Genomic DNA, 20345 nt, shown 5'->3' on the forward strand with positions numbered 1-20345 from the left:
AGTGAGTGAGTGTGGGGGTCAATGAGTGAGTGCGCGGTCAGTGGGTGAGAGTGAGGGTTAGTGAGTGAGTTTGGAGTCAGTGAGTGTGGAGTCAGTGAGTGAGTGTGGGGGTCAGTGAGTGAGTGCGCGGTCAGTGAGTGAATGTGGGGGTCAGTGAGTGAGTGTGAGGGTCAGTGAGTGAGTGTGAGGGTCAGTGAGTGAATGTGGGGGTCAGTGAGTGAGTGTGAGGTCAGTGACTGAGTGTGGGGGTCAGTGAGTGAGTGTGGGGGTCAGTGAGTGAGTGCGCGGTCAGTGAGTGAATGTGGAGGTCAGTGAGTGAGTGTGAGGGTCAGTGAGTGAGTGTGTGGTCAGTGAGTGAGTGTGAGGTCAGTGAGTGAATGTGGGGGTCAGTGAGTGAGTGCGCGGTCAGTGAGTGAATGTGGGGGTCAGTGAGTGAATGTGGGGGTCAGTGAGTGAGTGAGTGTGGGGTCAGTGAGTGAGTGTAGGGGTCAGTGAGTGAGTGCGCGGTCAGTGGGTGAGTGTGGGGTCAGTTAGTGAGCGTGGGGTCAGTGAGTGAGTGCATGGTCAGTGAGTGAGTGTGAGGGTCAGTGAGTGAATGTGGGGGTCAGTGAGTGAGTGTGAGGGTCAGTGAGTGAGTTTGGAGTCAGTGAGTGAGTGTGGGGGTCAGTGAGTGAGTGTGGGGGTCAGTGAGTGAGTGCGCGGTCAGTGAGTGAGTGCGGGGGTCAGTGAGTGAGTGCGGGGGTCAGTGAGTGAGTGTGGGGTCAGTGAGTGAGTGTGGGGTCAGTGAGTGAGTGTGGGGGTCAGTGAGTGAGTGTGGGGTCAGTGAGTGAGTGCGGGGGTCAGTGAGTGAGTGTGGGGGTCAGTGAGTGAGTGCGGGGGTCAGTGAGTGAGTGTGGGGGTCAGTGAGTGTGGGGTCAGTGAGTGAGTGTGGGGGTCAGTGAGTGAGTGTGGGGTCAGTGAGTGAGTGCGGGGGTCAGTGAGTGAGTGTGGGGGTCAGTGAGTGAGTGCGGGGGTCAGTGAGTGAGTGTGGGGGTCAGTGAGTGAATGTGGGGGTCAGTGAGTGAGTGTGGGGGTCAGTGAGTGAGTGCGGGGGTCAGTGAATGAGTATACAGTCAGTGAGTGAGTGTGGGTGTCAGTGAGTGAATGTGGGGGTCAGTGAGTGAGTGTGAGGGTCAGTGAGTGAGTGTGAGGGTCAGTGAGTGAATGTGGGGGTCAGTGAGTGAGTGTGAGGGTCAGTGAATGAATGTGGGGGTCAGTGAGTGAGTGTGGGGTTCAGTGAGTGAGTGTGTGGTCAGTGAGTGAGTGTGCGGTCAGTGAGTGAGTGTGTGGTCAGTGAGTGAGTGTGGGGGTTAGTGAGTGAATGTGGAGGTCAGTGAGTGAGTGCGGGGGTCAGTGAGTGAATGTGGGGGTCAGTGAGTGAGTGTGGGGGTCAGTGAGTGAATGTGGGGGTCAGTGAGTGAGTGTGAGGTCAGTGAGTGAGTGTGGGGGTTAGTGAGTGAATGTGGAGGTCAGTGAGTGAGTGCGGGGGTCAGTGAGTGAATGTGGGGGTCAGTGAGTGAGTGTGGGGGTCAGTGAGTGAATGTGGGGGTCAGTGAGTGAGTGTGGGGTCAGTGAGTGAGTGCGGGGTCAGTGAGTGAGTGTGGGGGTCAGTGAGTGAATGTGGGGTCAGTGAGTGAGTGTGGGGGTCAGTGAGTGAATGTGGAGGTCAGTGAGTGAGTGTGGGGTCAATGAGTGAGCGTGGGGGTCAGTGAGTGAGTGTGGGGGTCAGTGAGTGAATGTGGGGTCAGTGAGTGAGTGTGGGGGTCAGTGAGTGAATGTGGGGTCAGTGAGTGAGTGTGGGGGTCAGTGAGTGAGTGCGGGGTCAGTGAGTGAGTGCGGGGTCAGTGAGTGAGTGTGGGGGTCAGTGAGTGAATGTGGGGTCAGTGAGTGAGTGTGGGGGTCAGTGAGTGAGTGCGGGGTCAGTGAGTGAGTGCGGGGTCAGTGAGTGAGTGTGGGGGTCAGTGAGTGAATGTGGGGTCAGTGAGTGAGTGTGGGGGTCAGTGAGTGAGTGCGGGGTCAGTGAGTGAGTGCGGGGTCAGTGAGTGAGTGTGGGGGTCAGTGAGTGAATGTGGGGGTCAGTGAGTGAGTGCGGGGTCAGTGAGTGAGTGCGGGGGTCAGTGAGTGAGTGCGGGGTCAGTGAGTATTTACAGTCAGGTTTGTAGTTGGTCAGTTTATTGACCTGCAGCTGTACACTGGTCTATCAGCTCCGAATTGTCGCAGTGATTCCCAATGCTGTCCTGGAGTATTTTACAACAGCTGGCTTGTGTTCCAGAATAATAAAAGGTATCATCACGTAATCCACTCACTGACGATCTGTGCAAGCGATATCCAGGGAGCAGGCTCATTCAAGGGTTAGTGCCACTGGCAACTGTCACAGCCTGTTCACTAAATAATCCTTAACCAATTACTACCAAACCAAGAATGAAGTCGCGTCCTTTTGAACAATCTAATTATACCAACAAACAGCAGTTCTGACACTGAACGTTAATCACTGACAATGTCCAGGGTGCTGATGAACCTTGTCGGCTCATGTTCCATAATTAATTGTCAGTCTTACACACAGCCATTGGAAAGAATGAGATCGGCATTTCCCTATAGAATGTTCTCACAAACAGTGTCACAGCCAATAAAGCACCCAATAACTGTGGCCACAGTGGTCAATGTCTGCACAGTAGTCCCCATTTATAGCAATGAGACAAGGACCAGTGGCTCTGTATTAGCATTACTGGCCAGGACGCAGGGGAGTACTCACTTGCTGTTCTTCACTGGGGTCTTGCTGTTCTACCTGCAGGGCAGGCCTGGCCTTGCATTATTACCCTGATGCACGAAACCGCAGCTCTGATCGGCTCGCCCTCCTTCAGCACTGCTGAGTGGGCACAGTTCAGGGATCTCACAGTCGACCACGTGAAAGGGAATTTTATCGATTCAGCTAAGTCCAATATCTCGGTGGCTGGGTTTGCTTGTGCTTCAGGGGAGATTTAAAATAGATTGGCTGGGGCGGGGAGGGGGGGCGAGTGGTGGGGGGTGGTTGGGATCCAGGGAGGCAAGTGGAAGGCTGAAAGGAGGTACAGTAATCAGAAACAGCAAGTTGCAGAGACAGGTCAGGCTAGAACATGAGGGAGAGCAAGGAATGATTGTTGCATTAAATTGCATCGATTTCAATTCAAGGTGAGGCTTTTGGACTCAGGGCATGGTTAGGTATATGGGACTGGGAATATTATCGTCATTCCAGACACATAGCTAAGGGAGGGACAGAGGTGTTGGAAACAGAGGAGGTGGAGTTGCACTTTTGAATAAGGTGAGCATGACAGCAAGTCGCCAGAGATGAAATAACTGAAAGATCATCCAGTCAGGCTTTGTGGATGGAGTTAAGTAATAAGAAGGGGATGGTGACATTATTGGGGTTGGACTGTAGGCCCCCAAACAGTTAACAGGAGTTAGAGGAACAAATATGCAGACAGATTGGGGAGACGTGGAGGACCAATAACATTATCATACTAGGGAGTTTTAATTTTCCTAACATAGAAAGGGACTGTCATAATGTTCAGGGCTTAGACCAGGTTGAATTTTGTTAAGTGCGTCAGGAAGGTTTCCTCAGTGTCTAGGGGGTCCTACTTGGGAACTCGACCTACCCTTGGGAAATAGGGCAGGACAGATGACCGAGGTGACAGTGGGGGGAGCACTTGGGGCCAGAGACCATAGTTGTATTAATTTTAAAATAGTTGTGGAGAGGGACCAAACTCGTCCAAAGGTTCCATTTCTGAATTTGGGGCAAGGTGAATTTTGATGGAATTAGACAGGAGCTTGCAGGAGTTTGATTGGAGCAGGTTGGTTGCAGGAAAAGGGACCTCTGACAAGTGGGAGGCCTTTAAAAGTGAGATATCTAGAGTTCAAGGTCTATATGTTCCTGTGAGGGTGAAGTATTGGCAGGAATAGGGGACCCTGGATGACAACAGCTAGCGAGGCTTTAACCAGAAAGGAGGAACTGGGGCTCAGATACAGACAGCTGGGATCCAGGGAATCCCTGGTGGTATACAGGGGATCTCGGAGTTTACTGAAGAAGGAAATCAGGAGGATGAAAAGAGGGCACAGGATAGCCTTGGCTGAGAAGATTAGAGGGAATCCAAAGATGTATTTTAAGTATACTAAAGGAAAAAGATCTAGAGAGAGAACAGGACCCCACAAGGACCAAAGTGGACATGTACGTGTGGAATCACAGGAGATCGGCAAAGTACCTAATGAATATTTCTCCTCTGTTTTTACCAGGGAGAAAGACATGAAGGCTTGGGAACTTGGGGATAGTCCATGTCAGAGTAGAGGAGGTGTTGGATGTATTAGAATGTATGAAATTGGACAAATCTCCTGGTCCTGACCAGATATATCCAAGAACCCTGCAAGAGGCGAGAGAAGAAATTGCGGGGGCTCTGGCTGATATTTCTGCATCATCGTTAGCCATGGGTGAGGTCCTGAAAGACTGGAGGGTAGCAAATATTGTGCCCCTATTCAAACATCTGGGAACTATAGACCAGTGGCAGGCAAGTTACTTGAGAAGATTCTGAGAGATAATACAAACATGCATTTGGGAAGACAGGATTTGGTTAGGAATAGTCAGCATGGCTTTGTGAGTGGGAGATCATGCCTCACAAGTTTGTTAGAGTTCATTGACGAACTGACCAGAAAGGTTGACAAGGGCAGGGCAGTAGACGTGGTCTATATGGATTTCAGTAAGACCTACGATAAGGTTCCACATGGTAGGCTACTCTGGGAGGTTTGATCGCATGGAATCCAGGGGGAGCTGGCAAATTGGATACACAGTTGGCTTGATGGTAGGAAGCAGAGGGTAGTAATGGAAGGATACTTGTTGGACTGGAGGCCTGTGACTAGTGGTGTACATCATGGGTCAGCGCTGAGCCCATTACTGTTTGTAATCCGTATCAATGATTTGGATGAGAATGTATAAGGTGTGATTAATAAGTTTGAAGATGATACTAAAATAGGAGGTGTCGTAGAGAGTAAGGAAGGTTATCAGAAATTGCAGCAGGACCTTGTTCAGCTGGTGAACAGGGCCGAGAAATGGCAAATGGAGTTTAATATGGATATGTTTCATGGTGAATGGTAGGACCTTAAGGAAAGTAGTGGAGCAGAGGGGCTTTTGAGTTCAGGTGCATGATTCTCTGAAAGTGGAGTCACAGGTAGACAGGGCAGTGAGGAAGGCTTTTGGCACACAGGCCTTCATCAGTCAGGGCATTGAATATAGAAGTTGGGAAGTTAGGTTGCAGTTGTATGGATATTGGTGAGGACACACTTGGGGTATTGTGTTCTGTTTTGGTCACCTTACCATCGGAAGGATTTTATGAAATTGGAAAGCGAGCAGAAGAAATTTACAAGGATGTTGCCAGGACTTAATGGTTTGAGTTATAGAAGATGTTGGACAAGCTAGGACATTTTTATCTTGAGTGTAGAAGACTGAGGGGGACCTGATAGAGGAGTATAAGATCATGAGAGGCACAGATCGGGTGAATGCACTCAGTCTTTTTCCCAGGGTTGTGGAAATCGAGGACTTGGAGGGCAACAGTTTCAGGTGAGAGGGAAAAAAATGAAAGGGAACCTGAGGGCCAACATTTTTACACAGAGGGTGGTACGCATATGGAATGAGTTGCCAGTGGAAGTGCTTGAGGCGGGTACATTAACAACATTTAAAAGGCATTTGGACAAATATGTGGATAGGAAAGGGTTAGAAGGATATGGGCCAAGTGCAGGGAAATGGGGTTAGTGTGGGTGGACATCTTGGTCAGCACGGACCAGTCTGGGCCCAAGAGTAAGCCTCCATGCTGTAGGATTCTATGACTCCAAGTCCATTGGACCCTTCTCAACTTTGGTAAAGGGAACTTGGAAAATAAGGTGCCAATGTTTCGAGGACCTCCTGAAGCTAATGGCTTGGCCCTGGTGGAAATCGTTCACCCCTGACCTCGTCAGTGGTCATAATCACATGACATCACACCACCGCACGATACAGCACAGGAAGAGACCACACTGACTCTGGTGATGGTCCTGGCTCTTTCAGAGCCCGTTTCCATTTCCACCACAGCTGTGCTATTTGCTCTATAGCCCTGTCATTCTTTGCCTCACCACAGACGTATCCGATTCCCTTTAGAAGACTCCCTGAGAATCAGTTTCCACTCAGACAGCATCAAATCACTGTGTCAGAACAAAACTCCCTCCTTCATCTTGTTCCCAATTACCCTTGATCTGTGTCTCTTTGTTTACTGACCGTCCTCCCAGTCCTCTTCATTCACCGAATCAAAACTTCATGAATTTGAACACTCCTCCATCCCAATTAATTCTTTTTTCTTGTTGAACAGGATATAGGTGTCAGTGACGAGGCCACATCACTTATTGCCCTTGAGCTCAGAGACTTGTTCGGCCATTTCAGAGAGTGGTTAAGAGTCTGTGGCTCAGGAGTCACCTGCTGTTCAGACCAGGTAAGGACAGCAGATTTCCTTCATTGAAGGATGTTATTGAACAAGATGGGTTTGTACAACATTTGACAATGGTTGTGTAGTGATTGTAACACGGCCAGCCAGTTGGACATCCCAGAATTCTCCAACTGGGGCTGTTAATCTGGTTCAGTCATGCAGCCCTGGCTGGTAAAGGATATATGTGAAGATAAGAATAGTGCTGGAAGAGCACAGCAGGTCAGGCAGCATCCGAGGAGCAGGAGAATCAGCACTTCGAGCAAAAGCCCTTCATCAGGAAGGGATTTTGCCTGAAACATCGATTTTCCTGCTCCTTGGATGCTGCCTGACCTGCTGTGCTTTTTCAGCACTACTCTCATCTGGACTCTAATCTCCAGCCTCTGCAGTACCCACTCTGGCCTCGTAGATAAAGGATATATGTCAGGCATAATGTACCTCTGAATGCCTGGCCCAGTAAGAGGAGTGCTCCTGTCAAACACTAAGCCTTTGTCATTGAAGGGTGATGAGTGATGGGGTGGCAGCTGCTGGAGAGTTATTTCAGGTGACATGGTTGTGTGTGAGGCAGGTTTTATCGAAAGCAAATTTCACCATCCCCAGCTGCCCTTCGCTGCTGCACAGAGCTTTAGCCCAGACTTACATTGTAGAGGATGGTAGTCCAGCCCTCCATGGTGATGCACTGGAAGACGGTCAGCAGGGCAAACAGGATGTTGTCAAACTGGGTGATGCCAGCGTTGGGTCCTATCCAGTAGTCACAGACGGTGCCATTGGGGCAGAGTCGGGCTGGCTCCTGTTTTCCACAGGGGAACTGTAGCTCCAGTTCTTCAGCAGCTGTTGGTAGGTTGGGGGGGGGGGGGGCATCACAAAGAGAGTTCGCCGTCAATAATCGTCAAAGCAGATAATAGCACCCATGTATGTTTCTATAATGCCATTCATAACCACACGCCATCCCTTAGTGTTTTACACGCAGACTGTCACTCTCTCTCTCTCTCTCTCTCACTTGAAATGCCTACCACCAGGCACATATTCCCCTCCCCTCCCTTGTCCACCTTCTGCAGGGACCGTTCTCTCTGTGATACCCTGATCCAGACTTCCTTTACTCCCAACCATCCCCAACAGCCGAAGGTGTGACGCCTCCCTCCTCCGTATCCAAGAGCCCAAACATGCCTTCTGGGTAAAACAGCACTTTACCAACATTTCCCACCATCTACTCTACGGCATTCGCTGCTCACAATGTGACCTGCCCGCCATTGGATGAACAAAGCATAAACTGGATGACCTCTTCGCAGAACGTCTACGTTCTGCCTGTAAAACAAGCCCCTGAGCTTCTAGTTGCCTGCCGCTTTAACACACCACCCTGTTCCCTGGCCAACGCCTCTGTCTCAGGCTTGCTGCACAAGTTGGAAGAACAACACATCATTTTCCATTTGGGGACCCTGCAGGCCTCAGGGCTCAGTGTTGAGTTCAATAACTTAAGGGCCTGAACTCCTGCATGTCCTAGCCTGTTACCCCACACACCTGCCCATCGACCTTATCACATCGCCTGCCATTGCACACCATGTAATGTTAGCCTGTAATAGAGTGTGTTTACAGCTATTCACCCTCCCAGCCAGATCGTTATCAACTCCTTTTGTCTCTCCAACTGTTCTCTCTCTATGGTCTCTATCCCCACCTGCCGTTTACTCCTTACATCCTTCCCCCCCACCCTATCTTCTGCATATAAACCAACATTTTCCTAACTACCATCAGTTCGGAGGGTCACTGGACCCGAAACGTTAACTCTGATTTCTCTCCACAGATGCTGCCAGACCCGCTGAGGTTTTCCAGCAACTTCTGTTTTCATTTCTGGTTCACAGCATCCTTCAGTTATGAGTGGGTCACTCAGCCCGTCTGCTCTATCATTCAGTGAGAGCATGACTGATCCGTTTATGCTCCATGTTTCCCTCCTACCCACTCAGGAAACTCTGATTGCCCTACCTGACGGAAATATGAGTTGGAGCCAACTGAAGCACAGCAAGATCCCACAAGGACCTCCCCCCCCCCCCCCACCTTGTGCAATAAGAGTTTAACCTGTACTGATGCTAGTTTAGAGTGGTGCTGGAAAAGCACAGCAGGTCAGGCAGCATCCGAGGAGCAGGAAAATCGACGTTTTGGGCAAAAGCCCTTCATCAGGAACGAGGAATCAGGAAAGCTCATTCCTGAGGTAGGGCTTTTGCCCAAAACGTCGATTTTCCTGCTCCTCGGATGCTGCCTGACCTGCTGTGCTTTTCCAGCACCACTCTGATCTAGACTCTGATCTCCAGCATCTGCAGTCCTCACTTTCGCCTGTACTGATGCTGGCCAAATGATGGGAACTGACCAGGGCACAGGAGTCATTTGGCAGTGTCATGACCTTTTATTTCCATCATGTTTTTTTGGGGGGGGCGGTGGGCGTAGATGGAGCTTGCACTCGTTATGTGCTCAAATTTCCAGACCTCAAGACTCTGAACCACTGACCCCACTTAGAGATTTCTTTTGAAAACTTTATTTTCTTCTGAATAGGCAGGCATTTGCTCAAGTGAATTTCGGAAGATGCAAAGCTTTTAAAATTGTTTTCATGGGTATGTGGGTGTCACTGCTTGGGTCAGCAGTTATTGCTCGTCCCTAGTTGCTCCTTGAGAAGGTGGTGGGGAGCTGCCTTCTTGAACCGCTGCAGTCCACCTGCTGTGGGTTGACCCAGAATGCCCTTTAGGGAGGGAATTCCAGGGGTTTGACCCAGCGACAGTGAAGGAACGGTGATATATTTCCAAATCAGGTTTGGAGGAGAGTTTGGGCTCCAATGCATCTGATACCCCCCTTGTCCTTCCAGATGGAAGTAGTCGTGGGTTTGCAAGGTGCTACCTAAGGAGCCTTGGTGAATTCCTGCAATGCGACTTGTAGATAGTACACACTGCTACTATTGTGGTAGAGGGAGTGGATGCTCGTGGATGGAGTGCCAATTAAGTGGCCTGCTTTGTTTTGGGTGTGGTCGAGCTTCTCGAATGTTGTTGGAGCTGCACCCGTCCAGGCAAGTGGGGATTACTCCATCACTCTCCTGACCTTTTCGATGGTGGACAGGTCTTAGGGAGTCAGGAGGTGAGTTACTCACTGCACTATTCCTCGTCTCTGACCTACTCTTGTAATAGGCACTGTGGGTATGCGGCTGGTTTCCCAGGACACTCACCACTGTTATTGGTGTAGCAGGTGAGGTGGAGTTTTCCATAGTAAAACTCCAGGCCGATGATGGCGAACATAAGGATAGCGAAGAAGAGCAGCAGGCCGATCTGGAGCAGGGGCACCATCGCCTTGATGATGGATTTAAGCACAATCTGTAAACCTACAGTGGAACACAAGGCACAGTTAGAGCTTCAACTCGGACCGCCAGAACATTCCCGGAATCTCACAGCTCCCCTCCTGCCCCACAGATCGCCCTCACCTCAACATCACAGAAACAGCACAACAGCACAGGCCTGACAGGAGACAGTGCGAGAGGCGGATAGAGAGGAGTCAGAAAAGAACGGGGCCAGGGGCCAGGGGTGGGGTGAGGTCGGCGAAGCTCGGCAGAATAACGAGGGACGGAGAGGGGAGGATGGGAGAGAGGAGTGAGGGGGACGGAGAGAAGAGAGGGATGGAGGGAGAGAGAGAGAGAGGGGGGAACAGGGAGAGAGGAGTGAGGGGGACGGAGAGAAGAGAGGGATGGAGGGAGAGAGAGAGAGAGGGGGGAACAGGGAGAGAGGAGTGAGGGGGACGGAGAGAAGAGAGGGATGGAGGGAGAGAGAGAGAGAGGGGAACAGGGAGAGAGGAGTGAGGGGGACGGAGAGAAGAGAGGGATGGAGGGAGAGAGAGAGAGGGGGGAACAGGGAGAGAGGAGTGAGGGGGACGGAGAGAAGAGAGGGATAGAGGGAGAGAGAGAGAGAGGGGGGAACAGGGAGAGAGGAGTGAGGGGGACGGAGAGAAGAGAGGGATGGAGGGAGAGAGAGAGAGAGGGGGGAACAGGGAGAGAGGAGTGAGGGGGACGGAGAGAAGAGAGGGATAGAGGGAGAGAGAGAGAGGGGAACAGGGAGAGAGGAGTGAGGGGGACGGAGAGAAGAGAGGGATAGAGGGAGAGAGAGAGAGGGGGGGGAACAGGGAGAGAGGAGTGAGGGGGACGGAGAGAAGAGAGGGATAGAGGGAGAGAGAGAGAGAGGGGGGAACAGGGAGAGAGGAGTGAGGGGGACGGAGAGAAGAGAGGGATAGAGGGAGAGAGAGAGAGGGGGGGGAACAGGGAGAGAGGAGTGAGGGGGACGGAGAGAAGAGAGGGATGGAGGGAGAGAGAGAGAGAGAGAGAGGGGAACAGGGAGAGAGGAGTGAGGGGGACGGAGAGAAGAGAGGGATGGAGGGAGAGAGAGAGAGAGGGGAACAGGGAGAGAGGAAGGGAGAGAGGAGTGAGGGGGACGGAGAGAAGAGAGGGATGGAGGGAGAGAGAGAGAGAGGGGAACAGGGAGAGAGGAGTGAGGGGGACGGAGAGAAGAGAGGGATGGAGGGAGAGAGAGAGAGAGGGGAACAGGGAGAGAGGAGTGAGGGGGACGGAGAGAAGAGAGGGATGGAGGGAGAGAGAGAGAGAGGGGAACAGGGAGAGAGGAGTGAGGGGGACGGAGAGAAGAGAGGGATGGAGGGAGAGAGAGAGAGGGGGGGGAACAGGGAGAGAGGAGTGAGGGGGACGGAGAGAAGAGAGGGATAGAGGGAGAGAGAGAGAGGGGGGGGAACAGGGAGAGAGGAGTGAGGGGGACGGAGAGAAGAGAGGGATGGAGGGAGAGAGAGAGAGGGGGGGGAACAGGGAGAGAGGAGTGAGGGGGACGGAGAGAAGAGAGGGATGGAGGGAGAGAGAGAGAGGGGGGGGAACAGGGAGAGAGGAGTGAGGGGGACGGAGAGAAGAGAGGGATAGAGGGAGAGAGAGAGAGGGGGGGGAACAGGGAGAGAGGAGTGAGGGGGACGGAGAGAAGAGAGGGATGGAGGGAGAGAGAGAGAGGGGGGGGAACAGGGAGAGAGGAGTGAGGGGGACGGAGAGAAGAGAGGGATGGAGGGAGAGAGAGAGAGAGGGGGGAACAGGGAGAGAGGAGTGAGGGGGACGGAGAGAAGAGAGGGATGGAGGGAGAGAGAGAGAGAGGGGAACAGGGAGAGAGGAGTGAGGGGGACGGAGAGAAGAGAGGGATGGAGGGAGAGAGAGAGAGAGGGGAACAGGGAGAGAGGAGTGAGGGGGACGGAGAGAAGAGAGGGATGGAGGGAGAGAGAGAGAGAGGGGAACAGGGAGAGAGGAGTGAGGGGGACGGAGAGAAGAGAGGGATGGAGGGAGAGAGAGAGAGGGGGGAACAGGGAGAGAGGAGTGAGGGGGACGGAGAGAAGAGAGGGATGGAGGGAGAGAGAGAGAGAGGGGGGAACAGGGAGAGAGGAGTGAGGGGGACGGAGAGAAGAGAGGGATGGAGGGAGAGAGAGAGAGAGGGGGGAACAGGGAGAGAGGAGTGAGGGGGACGGAGAGAAGAGAGGGATGGAGGGAGAGAGAGAGAGAGGGGGGAACAGGGAGAGAGGAGTGAGGGGGACGGAGAGAAGAGAGGGATGGAGGGAGAGAGAGAGAGAGGGGGGAACAGGGAGAGAGGAGTGAGGGGGACGGAGAGAAGAGAGGGATGGAGGGAGAGAGAGAGAGAGGGGAACAGGGAGAGAGGAGTGAGGGGGACGGAGAGAAGAGAGGGATGGAGGGAGAGAGAGAGAGAGGGGAACAGGGAGAGAGGAGTGAGGGGGACGGAGAGAAGAGGGGGATGGAGGGAGAGAGAGAGAGAGGGGAACAGGGAGAGAGGAGTGAGGGGGACGGAGAGAAGAGAGGGATGGAGGGAGAGAGAGAGAGAGGGGAACAGGGAGAGAGGAGTGAGGGGGACGGAGAGAAGAGAGGGATGGAGGGAGAGAGAGAGAGAGGGGAACAGGGAGAGAGGAGTGAGGGGGACGGAGAGAAGAGAGGGATGGAGGGAGAGAGAGAGAGGGGAACAGGGAGAGAGGAAGGGAGAGAGGAGTGAGGGGGACGGAGAGAAGAGAGGGATGGAGGGAGAGAGAGAGAGAGAGGGGAACAGGGAGAGAGGAAGGGAGAGAGGAGTGAGGGGGACGGAGAGAAGAGAGGGATGGAGGGAGAGAGAGAGAGAGAGGGGAACAGGGAGAGAGGAAGGGAGAGAGGAGTGAGGGGGACGGAGAGAAGAGAGGGATGGAGGGAGAGAGAGAGGGGAACAGGGAGAGAGGAAGGGAGAGAGGAGTGAGGGGGATGGAGAGAAGAGAGGGATGGAGGGAGAGAGAGAGGGGGAACAGGGAGAGAGGAGTGAGGGGGACGGAGAGAAGAGAGGGATGGAGGGAGAGAGAGAGAGAGGGGAACAGGGAGAGAGGAGTGAGGGGGACGGAGAGAAGAGAGGGATGGAGGGAGAGAGAGAGAGAGAGAGGGGAACAGGGAGAGAGGAAGGGAGAGAGGAGTGAGGGGGACGGAGAGAAGAGAGGGATGGAGGGAGAGAGAGAGAGAGAGAGGGGAACAGGGAGAGAGGAAGGGAGAGAGGAGTGAGGGGGACGGAGAGAAGAGAGGGATGGAGGGAGAGAGAGAGAGGGGGGGGAACAGGGAGAGAGGAGTGAGGGGGACAGAGAGAAGAGAGGGATGGAGGGAGAGAGAGAGAGAGGGGAACAGGGAGAGAGGAGTGAGGGGGACGGAGAGAAGAGAGGGATGGAGGGAGAGAGAGAGAGAGGGGAACAGGGAGAGAGGAGTGAGGGGGACGGAGAGAAGAGAGGGATGGAGGGAGAGAGAGAGAGAGGGGAACGGAGAGAGGAGTGAGGGGGACGGAGAGAAGAGAGGGATGGAGGGAGAGAGAGAGAGAGGGGAACAGGGAGAGAGGAGTGAGGGGGACGGAGAGAAGAGAGGGATGGAGGGAGAGAGAGAGAGAGGGGAACAGGGAGAGAGGAGTGAGGGGGACGGAGAGAAGAGAGGGATGGAGGGAGAGAGAGAGAGGGGAACAGGGAGAGAGGAAGGGAGAGAGGAGTGAGGGGGAAGGAGAGAAGAGAGGGATGGAGGGAGAGAGAGAGAGAGGGGAACAGGGAGAGAGGAAGGGAGAGAGGAGTGAGGGGGACGGAGAGAAGAGAGGGATGGAGGGAGAGAGAGAGAGGGGAACAGGGAGAGAGGAGTGAGGGGGACGGAGAGAAGAGAGGGATGGAGGGAGAGAGAGAGAGAGGGGAACAGGGAGAGAGGAAGGGAGAGAGGAGTGAGGGGGACGGAGAGAAGAGAGGGATGGAGGGAGAGAGAGAGAGGGGAACAGGGAGAGAGGAAGGGAGAGAGGAGTGAGGGGGACAGAGAGGAGAGGGATGGAGGGAGAGAGAGAGAGGGGGGAACAGGGAGAGAGGAAGGGAGAGAGGAGTGAGGGGGACAGAGAGAAGAAAGGGATGGAGGGAGAGAGAGAGAGAGGGGAACAGGGAGAGAGGAAGGGAGAGAGGAGTGAGGGGGACGGAGAGAAGAGAGGGATGGAGGGAGAGAGAGAGGGGAACAGGGAGAGAGGAGTGAGGGGGACGGAGAGAAGAGAGGGATGGAGGGAGAGAGAGAGAGAGGGGAACAGGGAGAGAGGAAGGGAGAGAGGAGTGAGGGGGACGGAGAGAAGAGAGGGATGGAGGGAGAGAGAGAGAGAGGGGAACAGGGAGAGAGGAAGGGAGAGAGGAGTGAGGGGGACAGAGAGAAGAGAGGGATGGAGGGAGAGAGAGAGAGAGGGGAACAGGGAGAGAGGAAGGGAGAGAGGAGTGAGGGGGAAGGAGAGAAGAGAGGGATGGAGGGAGAGAGAGAGAGGGGGGAACAGGGAGAGAGGAGTGAGGGGGACGGAGAGAAGAGAGGGATGGAGGGAGAGAGAGAGAGAGGGGAACAGGGAGAGAGGAAGGGAGAGAGGAGTGAGGGGGACGGAGAGAAGAGAGGGATGGAGGGAGAGAGAGAGGGGGGAACAGGGAGAGAGGAGTGAGGGGGACGGAGAGAAGAGAGGGATGGAGGGAGAGAGAGAGGGGAACAGGGAGAGAGGAAGGGAGAGAGGAGTGAGGGGGAAGGAGAGAAGAGAGGGATGGAGGGAGAGAGAGAGAGGGGAACAGGGAGAGAGGAAGGGAGAGAGGAGTGAGGGGGACGGAGAGAAGAGAGGGATGGAGGGAGAGAGAGAGAGGGGAACAGGGAGAGAGGAAGGGAGAGGAGTGAGGGGGACAGAGAGAAGAGAGGGATGGAGGGAGAGAGAGAGAGGGGAACAGGGAGAGAGGAAGGGAGAGAGGAATGAGGGGGACGGAGAGAAGAGAGGGATGGAGGGAGAGAGAGAGAGAGGGGAACAGGGAGAGAGGAAGGGAGAGAGGAGTGAGGGGGACGGAGAGAAGAGAGGGATGGAGGGAGAGAGAGAGAGGGGGGAACAGAGAGAGAGGAAGGGAGAGAGGAGTGAGGGGGACGGAGAGAAGAGAGGGATGGAGGGAGAGAGAGAGAGAGGGGAACAGGGAGAGAGGAAGGGAGAGAGGAGTGAGGGGGACGGAGAGAAGAGAGGGATGGAGGGAGAGAGAGAGGGGGGAACAGGGAGAGAGGAGTGGAAAGAGAGTAGCTAGAGAAAGCCAGGGTCAGAGAGTAGACTCTAAAAGAGAAACTCTGAGAAAAAAATGCATCCAAAAGTGACTCACTGTGGCCGCGGTACAGACTGGTCTCTGTTTCTCCAAGAGTCACAGAGCTCAGGTTAAAAACCACACTCCTACCTTCCTTCACATCCAGAGGGGAGTTATGTTTGACTCAAACATTAACTCGGCGTCTTCCCACGGGCGCTATCCCGACCTGTTGAGTATGCCACTGCAGTACTTATTCCGGCAGTAAGGAAGCGTGGACCCGAGGGAGTTCCGGGGGGAGTTGTGGGTTTGCAGTCAGAGACTGAGACTGGAGGTGAGGATGTGTGAGTCAAGGAGAGAGATTGACAAGAGCTCCTCAGGAGCTGACGGGGGAAGTGTTTCACTTCCAAATCAAACCATGAACTAGGTGAAGTTTATTTCTGGTGAATTGAGATGACAGTCAAATGTGCAGAGGCATTTAATACTCTTGTTGGGTGTGTGATGCTTAGTGTAAGTCAATGTGTGGGAAAATAAAAACAAACACAACCCAATACAAATTAAAAGGTAAATACAAATAATTTTCATCATTAATTTATTGTGGCATTAATCGAGAACATTAATCTGGATAATAGAATGCGGTGGGGTGGGGAGCATTTGATGGGGAAATTTTCCCATTTTGTTCCTTTAACCTTTCCTGGGATGTGGGCTGGGGATTTTGTAGGTGAATGTAAGGACTGCAGATGCTGGAGATTAGAGTCGAGAGTGTGGTGCTGGAAAAGCACAGCAGGTCAGGCAGCATCTGAGGAGCAGGAAAATCGACGCTTCGGGCAAAAGCCCTTCATCAGGAAGGATAGTTTGTAGTTCATCCCTAACTGCCCTAGAACTGAGTGGCTTGCTGGGCCATTTCAGGGGGCACACCAACCTTTGAAGAGCATCCCAGCCAGATGGGTGGAAACCCACGCAGACACGGGGAGAATGTGCAAACTCCACACAGACAGTCACCTGAGGCTGGAATTGAACCTGGGACCCTGGTGTTGTGAGGTAGCAGTGCTAACCACTGAGTCACCATGCCACTAAGGATTGTTTAAATCTCTCTAATGTGGCTGAGTTGACTACATTGGCAGGTAGGGCATTCCACGCCCTTACCACTCTCTGAGTAAAGAACCTGTCTCTGACATCTGTCTTAAATCTATCACCCCACAATTTGTAGTTATGCCTCCTCGTACAAGCTGATGTCATCATCTGAGGAAAAAGTCTTTCACTGTCTACCCTGTCTAATCCTCTGATCATCTTGTATGTCTCTATCAAATCTCCTCTTAGCCTTCTTCTTTCCAATGAGAACAGACCCAAGTCTCTCAGCCTTTCTTCATAAGACCTTTCCTCCAGACCAGACCAGGCAACATCCTGGTAAATCTCCTCTGCACCTTTTCCAATGCTTCCACATCCTTCCCAAAATATGGCGACCAGAACTGGACACAATATTCCAAGTGTGGCCGCACCAGCGTTTTGTATAGTTGCAGCACGACATTACGGCTCCAGAACTCAATCCCTCTACCAATGAAACTTAACACACCGTATGCCTTCTTAACAGCACTATCAACCTGGGTGGCAACTTTCAGCGATCGATGCACATGGACTCCCTCTGCAGATCCACACTCCCAAGAATCTTTTCATTGACCCAGCACTCTGCCTTCCTGTCATTCTTCCCAAAGTGAATCACCTCACATTTAGCTGCACTGAACTCCAAGTGCCACCTCTCAGCCCAATTCTGCAGTTTATCCAAGTCTCCCTGCAACCTGTAACATTCTTCCAAACTGTCCACTACTCCACCGACTTTAGTAACGTGTACAAATTTACTAACCCATCCACCTATGCCAGCGTCTAAGTCATTTATAAAAATGACAAACAGCAGTGGTCCCAAAACAAATCCATGAGGCACACCTCTAGTAATTGGACTCAAGGCTGAATGTTTTCCATCAACCACCACTCGCTGCCTTCTTTCAGAAAGCCAGTTTCTAATCCAAACTGCTAAAGCACCCTCGATCCCATGCCTCTGCACTTGCTCCAACAGCCTACCACATGGAACCTTATCAAAGGCATTACTGAAGTCCATGTATACCACATCAACTGCCCTACCCTCATCTACATGTTTGGTCACCTTCTCAAAAAATCAATGAGGTTTGTAAGACACGACCTGTCCTTAACAAAACCATGTTGACGATCTGAAATCAAATTGTTGCTTCAAATACCTATCCAGATGTCTTTTAAATGCTGTAATTGTACCAGCCTCCACCACTTCCTCTGGCAGCTCATTCTATACACGTACCACCCTTTGCGTGAAAAGGTTGCCCCTTAGATCCCTTTCATATCTTTCCCCTCTCACCCTAAACCTATGTCCTCTTTTCTGGACTCCCCCAACTCAGGGAAAAAAAACCTTGTCTATTTCAAAGAATAACCAAGAACAAAGAACATTACAGCACAGGAACAGGCCCTTCGGCCCTTCAAGCCTGCGCTGATTCAGATCCTCTATCTACACCTGCTGCCTAGCTTCTAAAGCTCTGTATCCCTCTGCTCCCTGCCCATTCATGTACCTATCTAGATACATCTTAAGTGATGCTATCGTTCCCGTCCCTCCCCCCTCCACTCGCAACGCATTCCAGGCACCAACCACCCTCTGCAGAAAGAACTTTCCACGCATATCTCCCTTCAACTTTTCCCCTCTCACCTTGAACTCGTGACCCCTAGTAATTGAGTCCCCCACTCTGGGAAAAAGCCTCTTGCTATCCACCCTGTCTATGCCCCTCATGATTTTGTAGACCTCAATCAGGTCCCCCCTCAACCTCCATCTTTCTAATGAAAATAATCCTAATCTACTCAACTTTTCTCCATAGCTAGTGCCCTCCCTACCAGGTAATCCTGGTGAACCTCCTCTGCACCCTCTCCAAAGCATCCACATCCTTTTGGTAATGTGGCGACCAGAACTGTCCACAGTATTCCAAATGTGGCCAAACCAAAGTCCGATACAATTCTAACATGCCCTGCCAACTCTTGTACTCAGTACCCTATCCAGTGAAGATATATGCCATATACCTTCTTGACAACTCTACTGACCTGTGTTGCCACCTTCAGGGTACACTGGACCTGAACACCCAGGTCTCTCTGTACATCAATTTTCCCCAGGGCTTTTCCATTTACTGTATAGTTTGCTCTTGAATTGCATCTTCTAAAATGCATCACCTCGCATTTGTTGGGATTGAACTCCATCTGCCATTTCTCTGCCCAGCTCTCCAATCTATCTATATTATACTCTCTTCTCTGACAGTCCCCTTCACTATCTGCTACTCCACCAATCTGAGTGTCATCTGCAAACTTGCTAATGAGGCAACCTACACCTTCCTCCAGATCATTTATGTCTATCACAAACAACAATAGTCCCAGCACAGATCCCTGTGGGACACCACTGGTCACAGGTCTCCATTCTGAGAAACTCCCTTCCACTACTGCTCTCTGTCTCCTGTTGCCCAGCCAGTTCTCTGTCCATCTAGCGAGAACACCCTGGACCCCATGCGACTTCACCTTCTTCATCACCTACAATGGGGAACCTTATCAACACCTTACTAAAGTCCATGTATGTGACATTATATACCATCTCTCATCAATCAACTTTGCCACCTCTTCAAAGAATTCTATTAGGTTGGTAAGACATGACCTCCCCTCCCCAAAACCATGCTGCTGCCTAACACTGATAAGCCCATTTTCCTCCAAATGGGTATATATCCTATCCCTTAGTATCTTCTGAAGTAGCTTCCCTACCACTGACATCAGGCTCACAGGTCTGTAATTACCTGGATTATCCTAGGTACCCTTCTTAAACAAGGGGACAACATTAGCAATTCTCCAGTCCTCTGGGACCTCCCCCGTTTTCAAGGATGCTGCAAAGTTATCTGTTAAAGCCTCAGCTATTGCCTCTCTCCCTTCCCTCAGTAGATAGATCCCGTCCAGACCCGGGGACTTGTCCACCTTAATGCCTTTTAGAATACCCAACACTTCATCCCTCCTTATGCCAACTTGACTGAGAGTAATCAATTTATCCTATCCTTGTCTCTCATGATTTTATAAACCTCCATAAAGTCACCCCTCAGCCTCCGACGCTCCAGGGGAAAACAGCCCCAGCCTGTTCAGCCTCTCCCTATTGCTCAAATCCTCCAACCCTGGCAACATCCTTGTAAACCACAGCAGAATTATAGGAGGGGAGATAGTCTGGAGGATTGTGAGACAGGGGGAGAGATTCTCAGGAAGTGACTTGGCCATAAAGGGATTTGAAAACAGGTATTAACATTTGAAAATCAAGTCATTGCTGGAGTCAAAGAAAGTTGGTCAGGACTGGGGTGAGGGGGGTATCAGGACTTGCTGTGACCTATGACTGAGGCAACACAGTATTAGTCCCTTTCGACCCTATGGAAGGGAGAGTGTGGGAGAGCAGCCAGGAGTGTGTGAGAGTAATTTTCAATGAATTAGCGAATGGAAGAAGTAGGAAGGAATCAAACCTATTCTTTCAAGGGATTTGGGCATCACGGGGGAAGCCAATATTTGTTCCCCGACCTGAATTGTCCTTGAACTGAGGGGCTCCCAGCACCATTCAGAGGGCAATCCTGCACATTGCTGTAGAGGTCTGGAGACACGTGGAGGTCAGAACATAGGGTTAGCCTTCGTAAAGGAAACTGGTGAGCCGGACAGTTCACTGTCATGGGAACCATGACTGAGCTGAGCTTCCAATTCCCACATTACTTCATAAGATGTCCCTAGCTGCTGTGATGGAGTTTGAACCCATTTCCCCACAGGCATTCACCTGGGCCTCTAGATTCCTCATCCACCATCCCCTCAGCAACAGTTGAGTAACATACAGAAGGGAATGGAGACAGCTGCTATGAAGGTGTCGGTGTGTACTGTACCTTTAAGACAGAGAGGAAGCTAGCAAGGACTGACTGAAAGCACAGAGTGTACTGAACAATTTAAAAATGTAACCCTTCCTTGAAACAAATAGCTGGAGTTGCCTTGCCATGGAACAAAAACAAATTCAAATTCAGCTAATCAGTTTAAATGATGCCCCCGATATCAAAATCTAATCGAATTTGAATTTTACTGTTTGGGATGACATCAAACCAATGAAATGATCTGATGTTTTGGGGTATAAAACTGGAACAGTTTTGGGGA

At 51.8% G+C, this 20345-nt stretch overlaps 1 protein-coding gene across 1 annotated transcript in view; it reads right to left on the reverse strand.

Moving 5' to 3' along the window:
• Nucleotides 1-20345, reverse strand: part of LOC140479529 (probable voltage-dependent R-type calcium channel subunit alpha-1E) — a 1102593-nt gene that overhangs the window by 809371 nt on the left and 272877 nt on the right. The window contains exons 7-8 of the mRNA XM_072573344.1: nucleotides 9715-9867; nucleotides 7153-7343 (exon numbers count right to left, since the gene is read on the reverse strand). Of these exons, the coding sequence (XP_072429445.1) occupies nucleotides 7153-7343; nucleotides 9715-9867 (344 nt within the window). The remainder of the gene's footprint in view (nucleotides 1-7152; nucleotides 7344-9714; nucleotides 9868-20345) is intronic.

Source organism: Chiloscyllium punctatum, chromosome 7, assembly GCF_047496795.1.
Source record: "Chiloscyllium punctatum isolate Juve2018m chromosome 7, sChiPun1.3, whole genome shotgun sequence".
Classification (NCBI taxonomy): domain Eukaryota; kingdom Metazoa; phylum Chordata; class Chondrichthyes; order Orectolobiformes; family Hemiscylliidae; genus Chiloscyllium; species Chiloscyllium punctatum.